General features: G+C 37.7%; 2 protein-coding genes across 8 annotated transcripts in view; one reads left to right on the top strand and one right to left on the bottom strand.

The window, feature by feature from the left end:
* The window catches only part of AKTIP (AKT interacting protein), a 67,733-nt gene extending 62,945 nt beyond the window's left edge, over positions 1 to 4,788 (top strand). The window contains exon 9 of the mRNA XM_059857108.1: positions 4,746 to 4,788. Coding sequence (XP_059713091.1) covers positions 4,746 to 4,788 — 43 coding nt within the window. The remainder of the gene's footprint in view (positions 1 to 4,745) is intronic.
* Positions 1 to 16,179, bottom strand: part of CHD9 (chromodomain helicase DNA binding protein 9) — an 86,687-nt gene that overhangs the window by 23,498 nt on the left and 47,010 nt on the right. For all 7 annotated transcript variants that reach the window (XR_009487958.1, XM_059857098.1, XM_059857102.1 and 4 more), the window contains 14 exons: positions 15,836 to 15,985; positions 14,637 to 14,705; positions 14,496 to 14,551; positions 13,064 to 13,181; positions 12,459 to 12,545; positions 10,996 to 11,133; positions 8,702 to 8,823; positions 7,241 to 7,484; positions 5,986 to 6,162; positions 5,001 to 5,144; positions 4,642 to 4,897; positions 3,625 to 3,835; positions 1,451 to 1,646; positions 551 to 718 (listed from right to left, as the gene is read on the bottom strand). Coding sequence is in view for 6 of the 7 variants with exons in the window: in XM_059857098.1 (XP_059713081.1) it covers positions 551 to 718; positions 1,451 to 1,646; positions 3,625 to 3,835; positions 4,642 to 4,897; positions 5,001 to 5,144; positions 5,986 to 6,162; positions 7,241 to 7,484; positions 8,702 to 8,823; positions 10,996 to 11,133; positions 12,459 to 12,545; positions 13,064 to 13,181; positions 14,496 to 14,551; positions 14,637 to 14,705; positions 15,836 to 15,985 (2,136 nt within the window). In the remaining variant the exon portion in view is untranslated. The remainder of the gene's footprint in view (positions 1 to 550; positions 719 to 1,450; positions 1,647 to 3,624; positions 3,836 to 4,641; positions 4,898 to 5,000; positions 5,145 to 5,985; positions 6,163 to 7,240; positions 7,485 to 8,701; positions 8,824 to 10,995; positions 11,134 to 12,458; positions 12,546 to 13,063; positions 13,182 to 14,495; positions 14,552 to 14,636; positions 14,706 to 15,835; positions 15,986 to 16,179) is intronic.

The following is a 16,179-nucleotide window of genomic DNA, read 5'->3' as shown; positions in this document are numbered from 1 at the left end:
TTTAGACAGTCAAGAAAAAAAATCCCTGAAGTCTTTTCTCTTCCTCTCTCCCATCTTTCCACAACCTAACTGTGCCTTATGATCTGTAAGCCTAAATCTGGAGTGTTAAAAGCTATGAGAAAAGTCTAGCTGATAGCTGAAGTAATAAATTAGGTGCTTACAGTACACATTTTTAAAAGTATGCCTTTTTTTTTTTGGCTATTCTGAACACCATGATGTGCATTTAAAAAAAAAATTACCTGTTCATACTTATATTAAAGCAACACATTATCTTAGTATGAGAAAATACAAGGAAACAAACTTTTCTCCTTGCTTCAATACTTTGACATTATCTACCTTGAACTTTATGAGGCAAGAAATAATGAAAGATTTATCAGAGTAACTGACTAGATTTAAAATTCTATCAGCTATCAGCTAGTTCACATCAGAAAACAGAATGGAGATGCAAATGACAGAAAAAGGGAAAAGTGGCAGCTTCTGTAATTTAAAGTAATTCCCACATGATTACAAAAGCAAAAGGAAGGTTATTTCAGGAAATAAATCTACATACACCACCAACACTGTTTTCTCTTCCACTCATACTCTGCAAGACAGCCTTATCCAGTCCCAGTTTCAGACTTGCTCTGTCAAACATCTCTCTCTCATAGGAATTCCGTGTGATCAGTCTGTAGACCTTCACTGCTTTGTTCTGACCAATCCTGTGGCATCGGGCTTGAGCCTTTGGAAGGAAGGGAAGAGCAGTTAGAATTTAGACTTACCTAGGAATAGCATACTGATCTTTTAAAAACCTGTTTCTGCTGTAGCCCAATCCAAAAACAGGAGCATGGACTCAAAAGGATTCAACACACATTTAAGCAAAGAGAAGCTATTAGACATTTTCCACAAAGTGAAGTTTTCTAAACACAGTGTAACAAGAAAAATGCAGATGAATGGCCAGTGCTAAATGCTCCTGACTGGTACTTCCCTTGCACTAACACCAGATAAAAAGACCTACTAGCTCCTAAGTTAGCTGATCTCCTGATACAAACAGTAAAGGAGCTGCAACTTGAGAGTTATTTAAATTTCAGCATCCAATTCCTAGATTCTATTAATTCACTTTTTCTTAATGCATATTAATCCTTTTCTGTATATTGTGTTTCAACTGAACACCTCTATTTCCATAAACTGTGTTAGTCAGTACATGTAAAATATAGCCCCTGGGTTCACAGTGCCATCAATTCTTAAAGGTTTTATCAGATCACTGACTTCACCTGTGCTATGCTGTTCAAAAGTAACTAAAAGAAAACTTCCCAACCAAATGAAATCTCTTCTGAACTGAAGGCATCAAAAAACTTTAAACACACGAATGTGTCAAAATTACGTGTGTTCAAACAGAGACAATATTCAAAGAGATTAAATTCTTATCCATTGGGTTTAATTAGAGCTCTCTACCATGCTCAAAGAAACTTACCTGCAGGTCATTTTGGGGATTCCAGTCAGAATCAAAAATGATGCAGGTATCTGCTGCAGTCAGGTTGATGCCCAGGCCCCCGGCCCTGGTGCAGAGCAGGAAGACGAAGCGATCCGAGTCGGGTTTGCTGAAGCGGTCGATGGCCGCCTGCCGCAGGTTGCCCCGCACGCGCCCGTCGATGCGCTCGTACAGGTACCTGCAAACAGCCAGACACAGCACACGCGGCTTTACACACGGGTCTGGAATTCTGAGAGTCTGTGAACAGCTCTGCTGCTCACAGACTGGTTCTGTGCCGAGAACGAAATGATAAAAGACAAACTCTGATTAGCAGTAGGTAACATAACCACGAATCAAGTCAGAACTTGCAGAGCTGTAGTACCAAGGCACATCAGCAAATCTGAACACTGAGCATTTTAAGACAAGTTCTTCTGCATTTTGTCCACTAAGCAACTACCTGATTATGCCTGTATTAATTACTTACTAAAACACATCCTAACCTGAAGTCCTATGTGGACACTCAAGCTTTTCACGTATTATCCTTGGATCCCTGCCTAGGGTCACCTAAGCAGGACAGTGGACTCTTGTATTATATACCAGATTGCCTGAACACATTAAGGATAACCAAGAAATCAGCAGAAACCAGAACTTGGTGAGCTGTCATTGGACAAACTGCATATTGATTCTGTAAAGATTAAGAGAAATGGAACAAAAATGACATGGCAGCACCTTTAACAGTCTTTATCAAGGCCTCCTAGACTCAACCGAGCAAATTTTCAAGCCTGAAGTAAAACTGTCATTTGTTACCTTTGACAATTACAAAGACTGCTTTGAAACTTCTGAAATCAAGCAAAATGCTTAAAAAGGGAGCAAATACTTCTGTACTCTACACTGAGTAAGAAGCTGAATGCGCACCTAGTAGTCAAAAAGCCTCACAACCATTTTTCTTCTCATCAGCCATAAAATGGCACAGCAGATAATCCACAGGACCACAGGCATTCTGGCAGGCAGCCATCTATCTCCTACAGGCCTGAATTCTGTTAAGTGCTAAGTCTGATCATGTGCTCATTCCAACATTTCTAATCAAATGGCAGCACATAGCAAATTTCAGCTTCTGTGGATTTCAAAAGATTCCACCTGTAGATATGATTCACTGGTCTAAATGTAACATCGTTGCAGAAAAAGGAACATTTTCCATGAAGAATTATAAGTATCACTATGAAGTTAAAATTAATCTTTTAAAATCAAACAGAAACTGTGGCACTCCCAGTTCAAACAGACAGCTTTAATATAAAACTATCACTAAAATAGATGTTAAAATAACCTAATATCCAGTATTCCAGTATCCACTGCAAGAAGGCTTAACATTAATAATTTTTGGTTTTCAACATGTTAACTCTGCATTACTATAACGTAGTTCACTGACAATTACATACTTCAAAGCAGTTTGTACATTGCAACACTGGTAAAACAACAAGAACTATGCCTTATTAAAGATCTTCAGGTTGATACAGCAACTACTAATTGTAAGCAAGTTTAAGGTTTTATGCAATTATTTAGTCACATGCTCAAAAAAGCATTTAGTTTCCATGGAGTCAATAGTCTGTAATAATAAGAGGGTGCAATTACACGTGGTGGCAAAAGCCAGCCTAAGGCTGGCAGTTCAGTTCTGCTGCAAAATTCAAAGCAGTCAATTTAGCAAAGATAAGAAGAACATTTTCACTTTTACATTAATAAAAACCACATCCCCAGTTGTTTATTACTTTGTGTTAATATTCCTTTGGAAGTAAGGAGCTGTATCTTGGACCCATGTGGTCCCAGATCAACATCATGTAAGTAAAGAACACATTCAGGGCTTCCTGGGGTTTGGGCAAGCAATGATAAGCTTGAACTTGCCTGGCTTCTGACAGATGTAAAAACAGTATATACATAACTGAATGTTAATGGAAAAGCTAACAGACTGAAGGCACATGGTTTACTCAAATTGGACGAGCTCTCTTTAGTTTTTCTATGAAGTTTTCAATTAGTTGTGAACAAATGATCCCAGAACACAAAGTTACACACTGCTTAGCAAACAAAGAAAACAGAACTCCCAGCTTTGGTGGGCTGCTGTCATTAATCCTGAACTACCATTCACACAGAGCAATATACCACAGGATAGAGAAGATGAATCTTACCTTTTATGTATAAGGTAATCCTCCAAAATATCAAGGCAGCGCACCATTTGAGAGAAGATAAGGACCTTGTGGCCTCCTGCTTTCATTTTTGGAAGAAGCTTATCAATAAGAACCAATTTGCCAGCAGACTGGATCATTGCTTGCAGGTGGAAGTCAGGAGCACTTGGACTATATGTTTCCTTAAACTCTCCAAGGATCTTCTCTTCAGCACCTATCAAAGAATGTATTTTCATATCTATGGATGTATCTACACAAATACCTCCACATTCATTCAAATCTAAGTTACCAAGGTCAGTGCTGTACCCTAAATATCCCCCTTTAGGTACTGACGGAGACAGAACAGAGCTCTGGATGGATCTGAAGCCTAAGCAACAATATCTATTTTTTCAGCTTTGAAAACAAGTCTTAAGTTTTTAAGCAGAACACCACAGAAGAAACACCTTGAATGAGGTGAACCCCCATCCTCCAAATATCAAAAACCGAAATACTTATTCCTGAGTACTGTAAAAAACTACTAAAAAAAAGTTCTTCTGCCTTTGTGATATTTTAAATGGGTCATGAATCTTTGCAAAAAAACCGCTATTTTTAATACTACTTCTGAAATCACAGCCAAAACTTTTGGAGTGTAAAGTGTATTTTCTCGCAAGTCAGGAAAAAAAATCAGTTAATAGTAAGTGAGAAAAGCAATGAAGACTGACAGAGATCGCATCACTTGAAAGACCCATTCATTAGACCTAAAAGTTCTTGTTTGCACTGCTTTTAAGGAGCTGTACCATTTCCATGAGATAACTGCTTCTAAATGTTCTGTGAAAACCTACAGGATAAGTTCAGGCTTCAGGCCTCAAATATGCAAATATCTCACAACTTCGTCTTGTATCTATCAAAAAATATTTCCACCTAATCCAATCCTTGGAAAATCTGAAGAAAACATTGAAGAATTATTACAAAATTCTTACTTATTTTAAATAAAAGCAAAAAATAAGTTAAAAAAATCCCCAGTCCTTATCCTGTGTTTACCTTTGATGAGATAAGGGTGATTACAACACTTTCTGAGTTCCATCATAGTGTTAACCAGATTGGGTACATTTGCCTGCCCTGCTCCTTTGGATAAGAAGGCAAAATTTTTCTCCAAAATTGCTCGGTAATATTTCTTCTGAATATTAGTTAGTTCTACTTCTATTATGGTTTCCTCCTTGGGAGCCAGCTTTTTTTCTACATCTTCTTTTAATCTCCTGAGCATCATGGGTTTCAGGATAGCTTGTAGTTTCTGAACCTAAAGGAAGCACAACCATTTGTTGGAACATGAGAAAAGGTAATACTATAGCTCAGTGAAAAGGCAGTCTCTCCTGAACTCTAAAGCTCAGATCAACTCATACCTGTTCCTCTGTTTTAAGGTCTCCAAACTCTTGCATGAAAGTAGATTCAGCAGGAAAACGCAATGGTTCCAGAAAATGGAGGAGGCTAAATAATTCTTCTACTGTGTTCTGCAGTGGGGTACCTGTTAACAGCACTTTATGCTCCTAGAAAAAGACAAAAACACCTTGCATAACCTTATCTGCACACATTTGCAAAAACATTTGTGTTAAGTCTGAGCATCAAAACCTGAAAACACCAGTTCTATGTGTCACTAAGCACACAGGTAATACAAATAAGCAGATTTATTAAAAAAACACCAGTAAGTATTTCTAGTAGCTTTCCTTTAAATTTTCTCTTCCTACATCTGTAAAGAAGGAATGAATGAACACTTCAACTTTGCCTGCAATATTCACAGATTTATAATCCTCCCTCTCTACAGTGTGAAAAATATACACTGAGCATGTATCAGAAAGCAACTCAGAGGACTTCTGAGAACACACTGGCGAGTAATAATGAAGCAATAAAAAAATGCAAAACTAGTCATGGTGCATCTGATACATGGTAGTATCTGCTTTTAAAAATCTTTAGCTGTATAAAATAAAATTTCAACTACTGGCTTAGACAATCTGTCTATTTAAAATTCTACCACTTGCATGCTTTTGTTGTTAAATAACTTGCTTAAAATACTTGCTAAATTTTAACACATTGCACAAAAACTAAAGCAAATTTTAAATGATATTTTCATCCTAATCAAAACAAAAACTGTACAACAGTATCATCGGAAATAGATTGTGCTAACAGTGAGAACTTGCCACATTTTGTTTAATCACAAATATACCAGCATAAGCTATCAAAACCACATATGTTTGAAGAGAATCAGGAATAGTTATCCCTCAAGAAACACTGCTTGAGAGGTCTTTTTTGACATGTAAATAAAATTCTTAATTTATTACCATACTATACTGAACTAAAATCAACCCCAAAAAGTGAACTATAGTTACTCACAAGGTTCATTAATTTTAGTCCTTCCAAAAGTTTGCAGTTTTTGTTCTTGAGTCTGTGAGCTTCATCAATAATAACACAGCGCCACTCAATTGCATTTAACTCTGGACAGCCACCCAGGATCATTTCAAACGTTGTGATAATGGCCTGGAACCTGTAGGTACCTCGAACAATGCGGCCCTAGAAATTCATCAACACACACAATTTGTTACATTCCCTCCCATCTGCTCAATGTACACATTTCCTTGTTGAAATTTTGCCAGGAGCTAGACATTGGATTTTACATTATAAATTGCTCTGTCATCACACTTAATAATCTTTGTAACTCCTTAACTAATACTGATGAGTAATTATTCATGGACCCAAATCCAGTATTATCTAAGCAACAGAAAAAATGTAACCCCTTTTAAATTACAGATATAACCATCTAACAGAACTGTTTCAGAAGGTGCATGTAGATAAAACCCCATTTTTAATGCTAAGAAAATCTGAAAGAGTGACAGGAAAAATTCTACAGTTGATCAATCACAATATATGATGTTAATACAGTTAGCAATCATACAGTAAGTAATACTAGTATTACAGGGGAACTAAATGAAAACTTTTTACTCCATTGATCTCACTAGGAGAACATGTTAGGCCTTCAGCAAGGCAGCACAGAATATCTCATTAGGCAAACAAGATGTCATTTTGATATTTAGCACTAATTAATAAAATTTATCAATTCTGAAGAAATACCATGACAATTAAAAAGAATTATTTATGCACAATATATAAAAAAAAGAAAAAAAAACCCTTTAAAATAGTCAGGTTTCAAGTTTTTCTCATGTCATTTAATGGTGTGCATTTCAGAAAAGCAAGTTCAGACTGCACACAGTTAACACCAGCAAAAGAAAATTAACAGCTTCATAAAGGTAGCAGAGCTTAATCAGTATTAATTTTTTTTCTCCCTGCTCTTCAAATTCAGGACCCAACTGCAACCATCTGTGTACACTTTAATCTCCACAAGAGTACCAGCGTCACTGCCATTCAATTGCAAAATTACTCAGCACAGTGAAACAACACACACATCTTGCTGCTAACACTGCCACTAAATTTACCCAGTAAGCATTTGCTGATGATGCTCAAATGTAACATCCTGGAACGTGAAGTGACTTTCACCAAGATAAAAAGACAGATAATGTCAAATGTCCTTGTCACTGCTGCCACCTGAGCCATGTTTAGGGTGAGTTATTGCACACGAGGGAGGTTCCCATACCTGGGAGTCCCTGAAGTACATCTCATACTGCTGAATCATCTGCCTGCTGATCATGCTGCCGTGGTACACCACAACGTTCAGGTCAGTCCACGTGCGGAATTCCCTCTCCCAGTTGGTTATAGTGGAAAGCGGAGCTATGATCAGGAAAGGGCCCCTTATACCCGTCAGGAGGATTTCATACAGGAATGTAATGGACTGAATGGTTTTACCAAGGCCCATTTCATCTGCTAAAATGCAATTTCGCCTGAAAGCAAGAAAAATTTATTTGTTACTATCATCAAATAAAGAACAGAGCCTAACACTGTTAGTAAAATGAACAATTTAAAGAAACTAAGCTCAAATATACCAGTTTACAACAGTCAAAACGGAGGCACTGCAAAAAGATCCTTGAAAGCATTCCCTGGTTAAGGTGAAAGAATGTGCACAAAACCTTGGTGTGAATCTTTACAGGTTTAGCACTGTCAAAACCTGAAAACAGAATGTTCCGTGAAGTTCTACAAAAATATTCCAGAAGTATTCTTTTGGGACTACCTTTGCCCTAATTAAAGGAATTTAAATTAGGCAGGTTTCCTACATGCACACTCACCTTGACAAAACCACTAGAAATTAATGAAGAATCCCTAGAAATCACACACAGGAAGTATCTCAGCTACACTCACATGAAAGGATTGCATCAGAGCATCATTAACAAATTTCCCTTTTTGATTCCAGAGCTACACAGATGCCTATAACTTAATCACTGCATGAAACACCACTTCATGCTTGCCCTCAGCCATACATTCCAGCCCTTCACTCTCTTTGCAGATGTCACACAGCTCTGCACTGCTCCAATGAGAGTTAAAATCAGATTTCCTTCTGCAGATCAGTAACATGCATGGTAAAATGCTACACCCACTGCTATCATCTCTATGAGGGATGTGCAACTGGTCCTTTGGAAATACAGAAAGCAGAAGATACATTAACAGAAAATGAACTTAGAGAAAATACATCATTCTGGGAAAGGTCTTCCAAGTGATCATACTTCTGTTCATAACACATAACATTAATGCACAGCAGTTAACTTCAGCTTAAAGTACAGATAATGCAATTATTTACTAGCCTCACTTTCGAAGAGAGGTAACTTTATTATACTATTTCTAGCAAACATTTTGAAAGATGCAAGTGTCTACTAGTTTCAAAAACTGTGAAAGCTTGTGCTTTAGTTGGTTTTGCTTTAATTTCCTCAAAGCCATTGAAAATTTATCCTCAGTTATGTTAGCTGCATTATTTTAATATTTTTGTTAATTTTTGTGGATAAAACATCCTTGCACACCCAAAGGCAGAGAAATTTGATCCAGTTACATCCTTTTAGCTATAAGCAGAGAAGCTGCAATAAATTTAGCTAAAACAGTATTCATCCCCAGTAAGTGATTCACTCCATATTATTTAAAATCTACATTAAAAAATATTCCATGCATATACCTATTGTACCAGTTGAACAAGAGCCAGTTAAGTCCTTCCAGTTGATATTCCCTGAGCTGATTGCCATTTTTATATTCCCTGGACTGTTCTATCTTCTTCCAGGAGTTTGGAGGTGGTCGGTCCTTTAAGGGAAAGATAAATATAGGTACAGATTGATACTTGCTTTATTTTTCCCAGAATATCTAACCCCACCATTTTGTGAGTGTATCACTTTAGATTTAGAATGTTGTTATTCAACCTTAAAAGTGAAGTGTCAGTGTTAACATCACTTACTAATTAATAGTCTGCAAAAATCTGAAATTTGTATTTATTTTTCTCTATGAATTGCTATTTTAAAAATTAATTTAAGTCTACATGATAGTTAAATTAGGCAACTGATTTCTATGAAATAGAATACAAATACTTTGGCAGTAATAATAGGGCACACAAAATCATTTATATATGAAAATTCAAGACCACATGAAGTCTGGCAGCTCTAAGAACAGGCAGCTGACCTACAAGGGAGCCAACTGAGTACTGGGATTAAGAACATCCCTGAAGTCTAAGGCAGCTCTGGAAGCTGATGCTGAAGCAGTCTGGGCAGCTACATGGTTACTGTGATCTTGTCCTCTCCCTCCAGCACTTGCCCTGCCCTGCTGATCACTCTGGATCACTGCTAAAGCATGAAGCCAAGACCAGCAGTACAAAAAAGTGAACTTGTGAGAGCTTCAGTGTCCTGAATAGATTTCCCCAAGGGATCTGATCAGAACAGCATCAGCATAGGCAGGGTCATGAGACAAAGGCCATGGCAAAATAGAGAGTACCAAGGTGTATCACCTGCAGGGCCCTCGCGAGCTAAGGAAAGCTGGGAGACTGTGTATAAAATATTTATATATATACACAAACAAACACTCAAGTTCCCAAGCCTGGAGCCAAAACAGCCTGGTCTCTAGTTTAGCAGGTGGAATCAAGCAGTTTTTGACTGATACTAGGTAGGATTCCAGCAGAAAACTCTTCTGACAGCTCCTGCATCCCAACGTGAACAAACTCACACATTCAAGTGAAGTAATTTTAGCAGGAGCTTTTCTCACCAGCTGTACTTCCCCCCTCCCTCCCTCCCCATTTCCCAACATTTATAAAAGCTTGCATTCACTCGAGACTCATGTGGCCTTATGTGGCAGCTCTGAATTTTCCATGTGAATTCTCCCTCTCTGCACTGCCAGCGTCAGCATCACCTGAGCCCAGGTCTGGGTGCAGCAGGAGCTGTCCCTCCCCAGCAGCTGTGGCTTCCTCCCCTCTCCCACCAGCTGCCATCTGTCCACTCCCCCACTCCTGGAGCAGCCATGCTCCTGCTTGCAGGGCTGCAGTCAGCAAATAATTTCTTGTAGCTGCTGGAGCCTGAAGCAAAAATACTTGTTGCTGATGCTGAGATGACTGTCAGTTGTACAGTTGCGCTTTAATCATCTTTTTCTCTCACAGCCAAATATGGTAAGAGAGGTATAACAGCTCTTCTTCCCACATGCCAAAATGTCAGGATTTTAAATAAATACTACAAAAATGAACTCAATATAATATGAAGATGTTAATCGTGACTACTGTCATTATCTGTAGATGGAAAAACCATTAAAATAAATTCCAAAGCCTCCAAATTAAAACACTGTGCATATTTAGTTATGTAAAAGAAGTAAGAACAAGTGTTGTACTACACCACGCAGGACACATGTCCTACTCTGACAATGACATACAGGACTTGAAATAGAACTATTTTGCTTTCTCCTGCTCTAAGAGACAGAAGATTGATAATTTCAAGATAAAACACACTTCCCAATTACATGTATTTTTCTTCCTTTCATCTAGCTCTTTAACAACAAGAAGAAAAATAAAAGCAGGAAAAAATTACAGAACCTGTTTGACAGATCTCATTTGCCAATTCCCTTCAGTGCTGAAGCACAAAATTTAACTCTCTTCTCTATAAAAGGGTGTTAACACGTCATCCTGGTTTCTGCTCATTTTAAAGGTGCTCAGTTCTGTGACAGCCAGTTTTAATCTGTGGCTCACTGCTCAGTTAGAAACTCAGAAAGTCACAGCACTTCAGGTTTTTTCCCTAAGCAAAAATCTGCATTGTTTTAGAGTAACAACTAAGATAAGAATATTTATCTATGCCTAGCTGGATGTTTTATTATTCCTAGGTAACAAGGCACACAGATGCTTTACACAGAATGTCAATAAGCCTTATGTTTTAACACAGGAATTTAAAGTTGGGAAAACTAAGTCAGATTTACCAAGACAGACAAGTAAATTAGCTATAATTTTACCAATCTCCTTGAGTCAGGCCTGGAAGCTTGCAATTGTTCAAATTCTTCTATTTTTGCTTGATCTACATCTTCTTTCAGCTCCCACGTACTGTCTTCATATGGCAACGAACACCATTTTACTAAATAGTAAATAACAGGCTGCAGAAGAAAATTCTGAATGTTATCAGTTTTTAATTCAGTATACAGACTGTTAATATGCCTTACTATTAGATTAGCTTGCTTACAAAAGAACTGCAATCAAAATCATATTTCTGACAATTTTTTACATGTTCCATGTAGATTCCTCTTATCTACCTACCTATTCTTGGCTCCCAACACTCTGCCACTGTCTATAGACCTCTGGAGTGCTTTTCAATCCTTTTTACCCACAAGTAAATCTTGTTTTAGTCTCAGGAAAGATAAATTACAGTATTTGTGATATTTGTGGAAATGGGGCAGGGTGCAGTGCTACACTCAGGACATTTCCTCCACTCTCCAAATCAGGCTACCTAGGCCTAAACCAGAGCTTTAGAGCTCCTAAGCCAGAGGTCTTATCAACAAAACTGATGAAGCTTTACAGGCTTGATGAACAACATACAGAAAAAATGGAACCAAAGTAGATCATCTTACTTAGATTCAAGACTAAATAAATATTTAAAATATGTAAATATTTAAAAACCAAATAAAGAGTCATCCTTCCAGAAGCTGAGGGGAAAGTCTTATGACAACATATTTTTTCTAAAAATTTAATAATGACAAATCTGCTGCATACAATGAAAAGTCATTCTAACTCTCAACTCTAGGAAAGATTAATGCAGAAATCACTGGGTAGAAGTCTGCTCATTTTGCTATCCACACAAGCAGAATAAGCATGATAGATATTCCAACAGCCTTAATCAACAACTTTCTTCTCAGTCTTTGATCTCCACTTTTCTAAGACTTTCTGAATTTTGGCAATTTAATTGCTTGACTTGCTTTTCTGTTTTCTTTTTTTTTTTTTTAATCTCAGAATGTTTTTGTTGTGTAAAACCTTTCCAGAAGAGGTACTTTTATATTAAAAAAATGAATTTTGATAAATACAGAGGGAATGGTTCACTGGTGGCTATCAGTGCACTTCAAATCACTTGCTGCCTAAAGCTTTTATTACCAGTGACCCCATGCCAACATGAGAGAGACAAGAGAGTATATGGGATCAGCCTTTTGATGGAACTCACAAGACAATTATTGAACCTGGCATTTATGTCAGTCAATACCTAAGCTTTGCCTACTGTGACCTATTAATACTAATAAAAATATAAGCTATTAAATGCTGACTTGTCTTTCAAATCCACAGGTAGCACAGAAAAGGACAAGACTGTCATGTCATTACAAATATTACTGAAGCTTTAAAATCATTACAGTGTTACTCTGAGATCTGATAAAATTACAACTGTCAAACACTACCTGGAGCTGTACCTTCCTGACTTGCTTTAAGACATTCTTACCTCACCAGTGTCTTTGTCTTCACAAAGAGACACTTCTAATACCCGGTCTACTTCAACATAGTCAGGATTAAAAGGTTCCTCTTCCATCTGCAGTGAAAGATGAATAGACTCAGTAGAGAGGCAAAAACAGTTGGTATTTGCTAAGACTTGGTCTCATCATACACAAAATTAACTTGGTAGTTGGAAATTATTGAGGTTTTTGCACAGACCTTAAACTCCACACCAGCCCCCTGCACACACCCCCTTGGTTCTCTCGGGCAACCCTCACTGGAGAGGGATTTGACACCAGATCTCTGGGATAAAGAGCTGTCTTTTGGAAGTCCTAGAGAAACCAGCCATACTGACACAATCCTTCCCTCCTTACCACTTCTAAGTAGTTACTCAACCAATTCACTTTTAGACCATACAAGTCAGGTTAGTTCAGTGACTCCAGAAGACTTACTCTTTAAATTACATTAAATAACCCACCTCCTGCTGCAAACACCACCAATGGCTCATTTTTAGTTCCTAACAATCAGCTCTTCCATATAAAAGCAAACTACTAATCCAAATTTTACAAGGAGGAAAAAAAGAAAAAGCTAATTAAATTTTTATTTCATACTCACATCTGCAAAAAAGTGAGCTCGTTGTGCTTTCCTTACTTTGAATCGCTTTATTTTCTGCTGGATTCTTTTATCCTTTAAAAGCTGTTGTTCTGTGGCCCACTCACAGTGGAGATATGAGCTAAAATCACAGAGATTGACATTAACACATTGGTGGAAGCAAAAGCTTACTATCTATTTTTAATATACGGTTAAAATAACAGAATCCACCACAAAGATCAAAGATTTAGTCTTCCAAATAATCATCTTGCAGCACCTAGTCAAGGCAGTGTTTTTGAGCTGGAATCTGTGAAACTCTACAGATTCACAAATTTCTTTCACGTGTCCTAAGAAGAGAAACAAGCTTATTTCAAGTGAGCATAAACAAGTCAACTTTAAAATCTGACACCTCTACCAGACAGTACCCAGAGATATAAATGACTTCATATATTGGATCTGTTTTTTCCATGTATCTCCCGTGACCATCTCTCCAGGCAGTGCTGGAGCACAGAGCTCAGCCCATGGGAAGCTCAGGAGGAGCAGCAGAGCCTGAGGCAGAGGAACTTGCCCTGACTGGGCTGGGACAGAAGCTCTGAGGCAGAACCAGCAGCACCAGGAGCTGCAGCATCTATCTGTCCTCAGGAGAGACTCACTGAAATTACATCACAGAAGTACACATATTTCTTCCCCACACCCCTTTTTTAGAATATTTCCATCATTTTTCAAGCTTTCTAAAGATATGCTAGAAATAAGGCACAGCTGTGGATTACTCATTCTCGCATGAAAAGACAGATTTTGCCCTTTCAGAAAAACACAAGGTAAATGGTCTCCAACAACATGTGGATGCAGAGTCTAAAAAAAATTACATTTATTATAGCAAAAATCAGATTAAATTATTCATATATGTAAAATTTCAAATAAGCCTGGATTTTCAGCATCAAGAATTAAGTAGTGACAGGAAAATAGATAAGAAATTTAAAATAAAATACGGAAAAAGTTATTTTTCTTCCTGCAATTTTTTTGTTTCCTGCTTTTGATGTAAATTCATTTATATCACAGGTTTTTCTTTCTTTTTGAAACAATAAATCCAACTACTGAAACAGCATCTCCTAAATTCATGACACTGTAAATCTAATCTAGATTCATGAAACACCTCTGATTTTAATTCATGAAATTAAAATTTGCCTCAGGCATGTAGTCTCTGCTTCTCTAAAAAATTCTGTTGTTTGGCAAATAAAGGCTGCTAGCTTATTGGACAGCGCTGGTTCCACAATCCTCATAGTTTTAAAATTACCACTAACACATCACAGGTTCTTAGAAATTTAAAGATTAAATTGGTTAAGAAAAATCTCAATCAATGACAAAATAACCTTCAAGCAACACAAAACCTGAGTACATAAATATGATACTAAACAGCCAGTCAACACATCCAATGAAACAACTTTTTAATACTTACTAGTTCTTGTATTTTACAAAAAACTCTTCTGTGTCTACTGTCATCCCTGCAGATATCTGGAAAGGGAAATTCAGAGGAAATGTAAAATGACAGACGCCCCCTTTTTCAAATAAACTATTTTATCCCATGACAATCACTTACTTCTTTCTTTATTACCCTGGAGGATAAGATTTTGTCTACAATTGCTGCATCTTCTTCACTTGGATTTTCCTATAAACACATGAAAACAATGGTATTATAAAACTGCAGTACGTGCCCTCTCTCTCAGGCTTAAAACCTTCAACCACATGTGGCTTGTCAGAAGATGAGCAAAAAAGATAAATTTGACCTCCACCAGCAGCATTTCCTAACAGGCTGGGAGTAAAATTAAAAATCCAGAAAGGGTTATGTGCAGAATTACAGCAAGTCTGGCACTTCCAAACAGCATCAGCTGCAGTGCTCACCTGCCAAACACCCTCAGTGCAAGCACTGGGAATTCTGTTGCTTGCCAGACACTGTGAGTTAAACTGATGCACTGGATATACCCAGAACTCAGTTATACACAACTGGAGAAGAACTCTGACAGGTGGAAAAAGAGAAAAGAAACCCAGCATGTGACAAACTCAGTCTGATCCACCCACTCTGCACACAGGCAACAAACATGCTGTGGAATCAGAGAGAGGAGGCTGTGGCTGAGAATTCCAGCAGGGCTGAGATGAGGCACAGATGGGATTGCATGGCTCTGCCACAACTGGGGCTCTGGTCCCAGAGACAGAGGTGATCTGTACAAGCTGCTTGCAATAGTCAGTCACCTTCCCTCTTGTCTGATTTGTTCCCAATTATATCATCATTCTCCTTCCCTCACAACTTCTGGCTCTATTTCAAGCATCTCATAAACACTTTTTTCCTGTTTCTTCCCTGCCACTCTGTTTACCTTGAATGGCTCAACAGTAAGTTTGAGTCTCCAAGTTGAACAGTGAAGTGTAAACCTGAAAGGGTTGTGGGGAGAGGAAGAGCGTCCTTTTTAAATACCTCAGAAAGCAGCAATCCCCCAAATAATTTGATGTTTCTGTAAATCATGGTAACATTAGAACAGAGCTTTTTTATATGCCTATGCCACATAAAACATTACTTGAACTACACGCATCCTTAGTCCTATTCTTAATTTCAATTAAGTCAACAGATATTTGGAACACCAAAAAATAGTAAGAAGTAATTTCTTCCAGTTTTCAAGATCTTAGCAAAACGTCACACTAAACTGTGGCTTAGAAATAATAATGTATTCCAAGGTAGGAGCTTTATTCAGTGAACTGCCTGAGACAAATACAAAGTTCTCACAGACCAAGCCAATTTTTACTTACCACAAATAATTGTAAAGGCTGCTCAGCAGGTAAAGGGGCAGAATTCTTCTTGATTTTAACAGAAACTTTAGCTGCTTCTTCTTCTGATTGTTTCCCTTCTCCTTCCTCAGAGTATTTTTTCCTTTTAACTTGACGATTTGATCTTCTCTTCTGCCATGCAGGAGAAAGGAAAGAGATGGACGTTTTACCCAAAATTTCCCCTAACTCGAGCTGCATGTTCTGGGACACTCTAAGTAATACTTCAGCTGTACCTACAACCAAAGGTCAACATCTGATAACAAACATGAAATAAACTACCTCTGTAATCCACTTATGTTCAATTAATTAAATTGTTATTTTCTCTT

This window comes from Haemorhous mexicanus, chromosome 12, assembly GCF_027477595.1.
Source record: "Haemorhous mexicanus isolate bHaeMex1 chromosome 12, bHaeMex1.pri, whole genome shotgun sequence".
Taxonomy (NCBI): domain Eukaryota; kingdom Metazoa; phylum Chordata; class Aves; order Passeriformes; family Fringillidae; genus Haemorhous; species Haemorhous mexicanus.
Note: the sequence above shows the minus strand (reverse complement) of the source record. Positions and strands in the feature narration are given on the sequence as shown.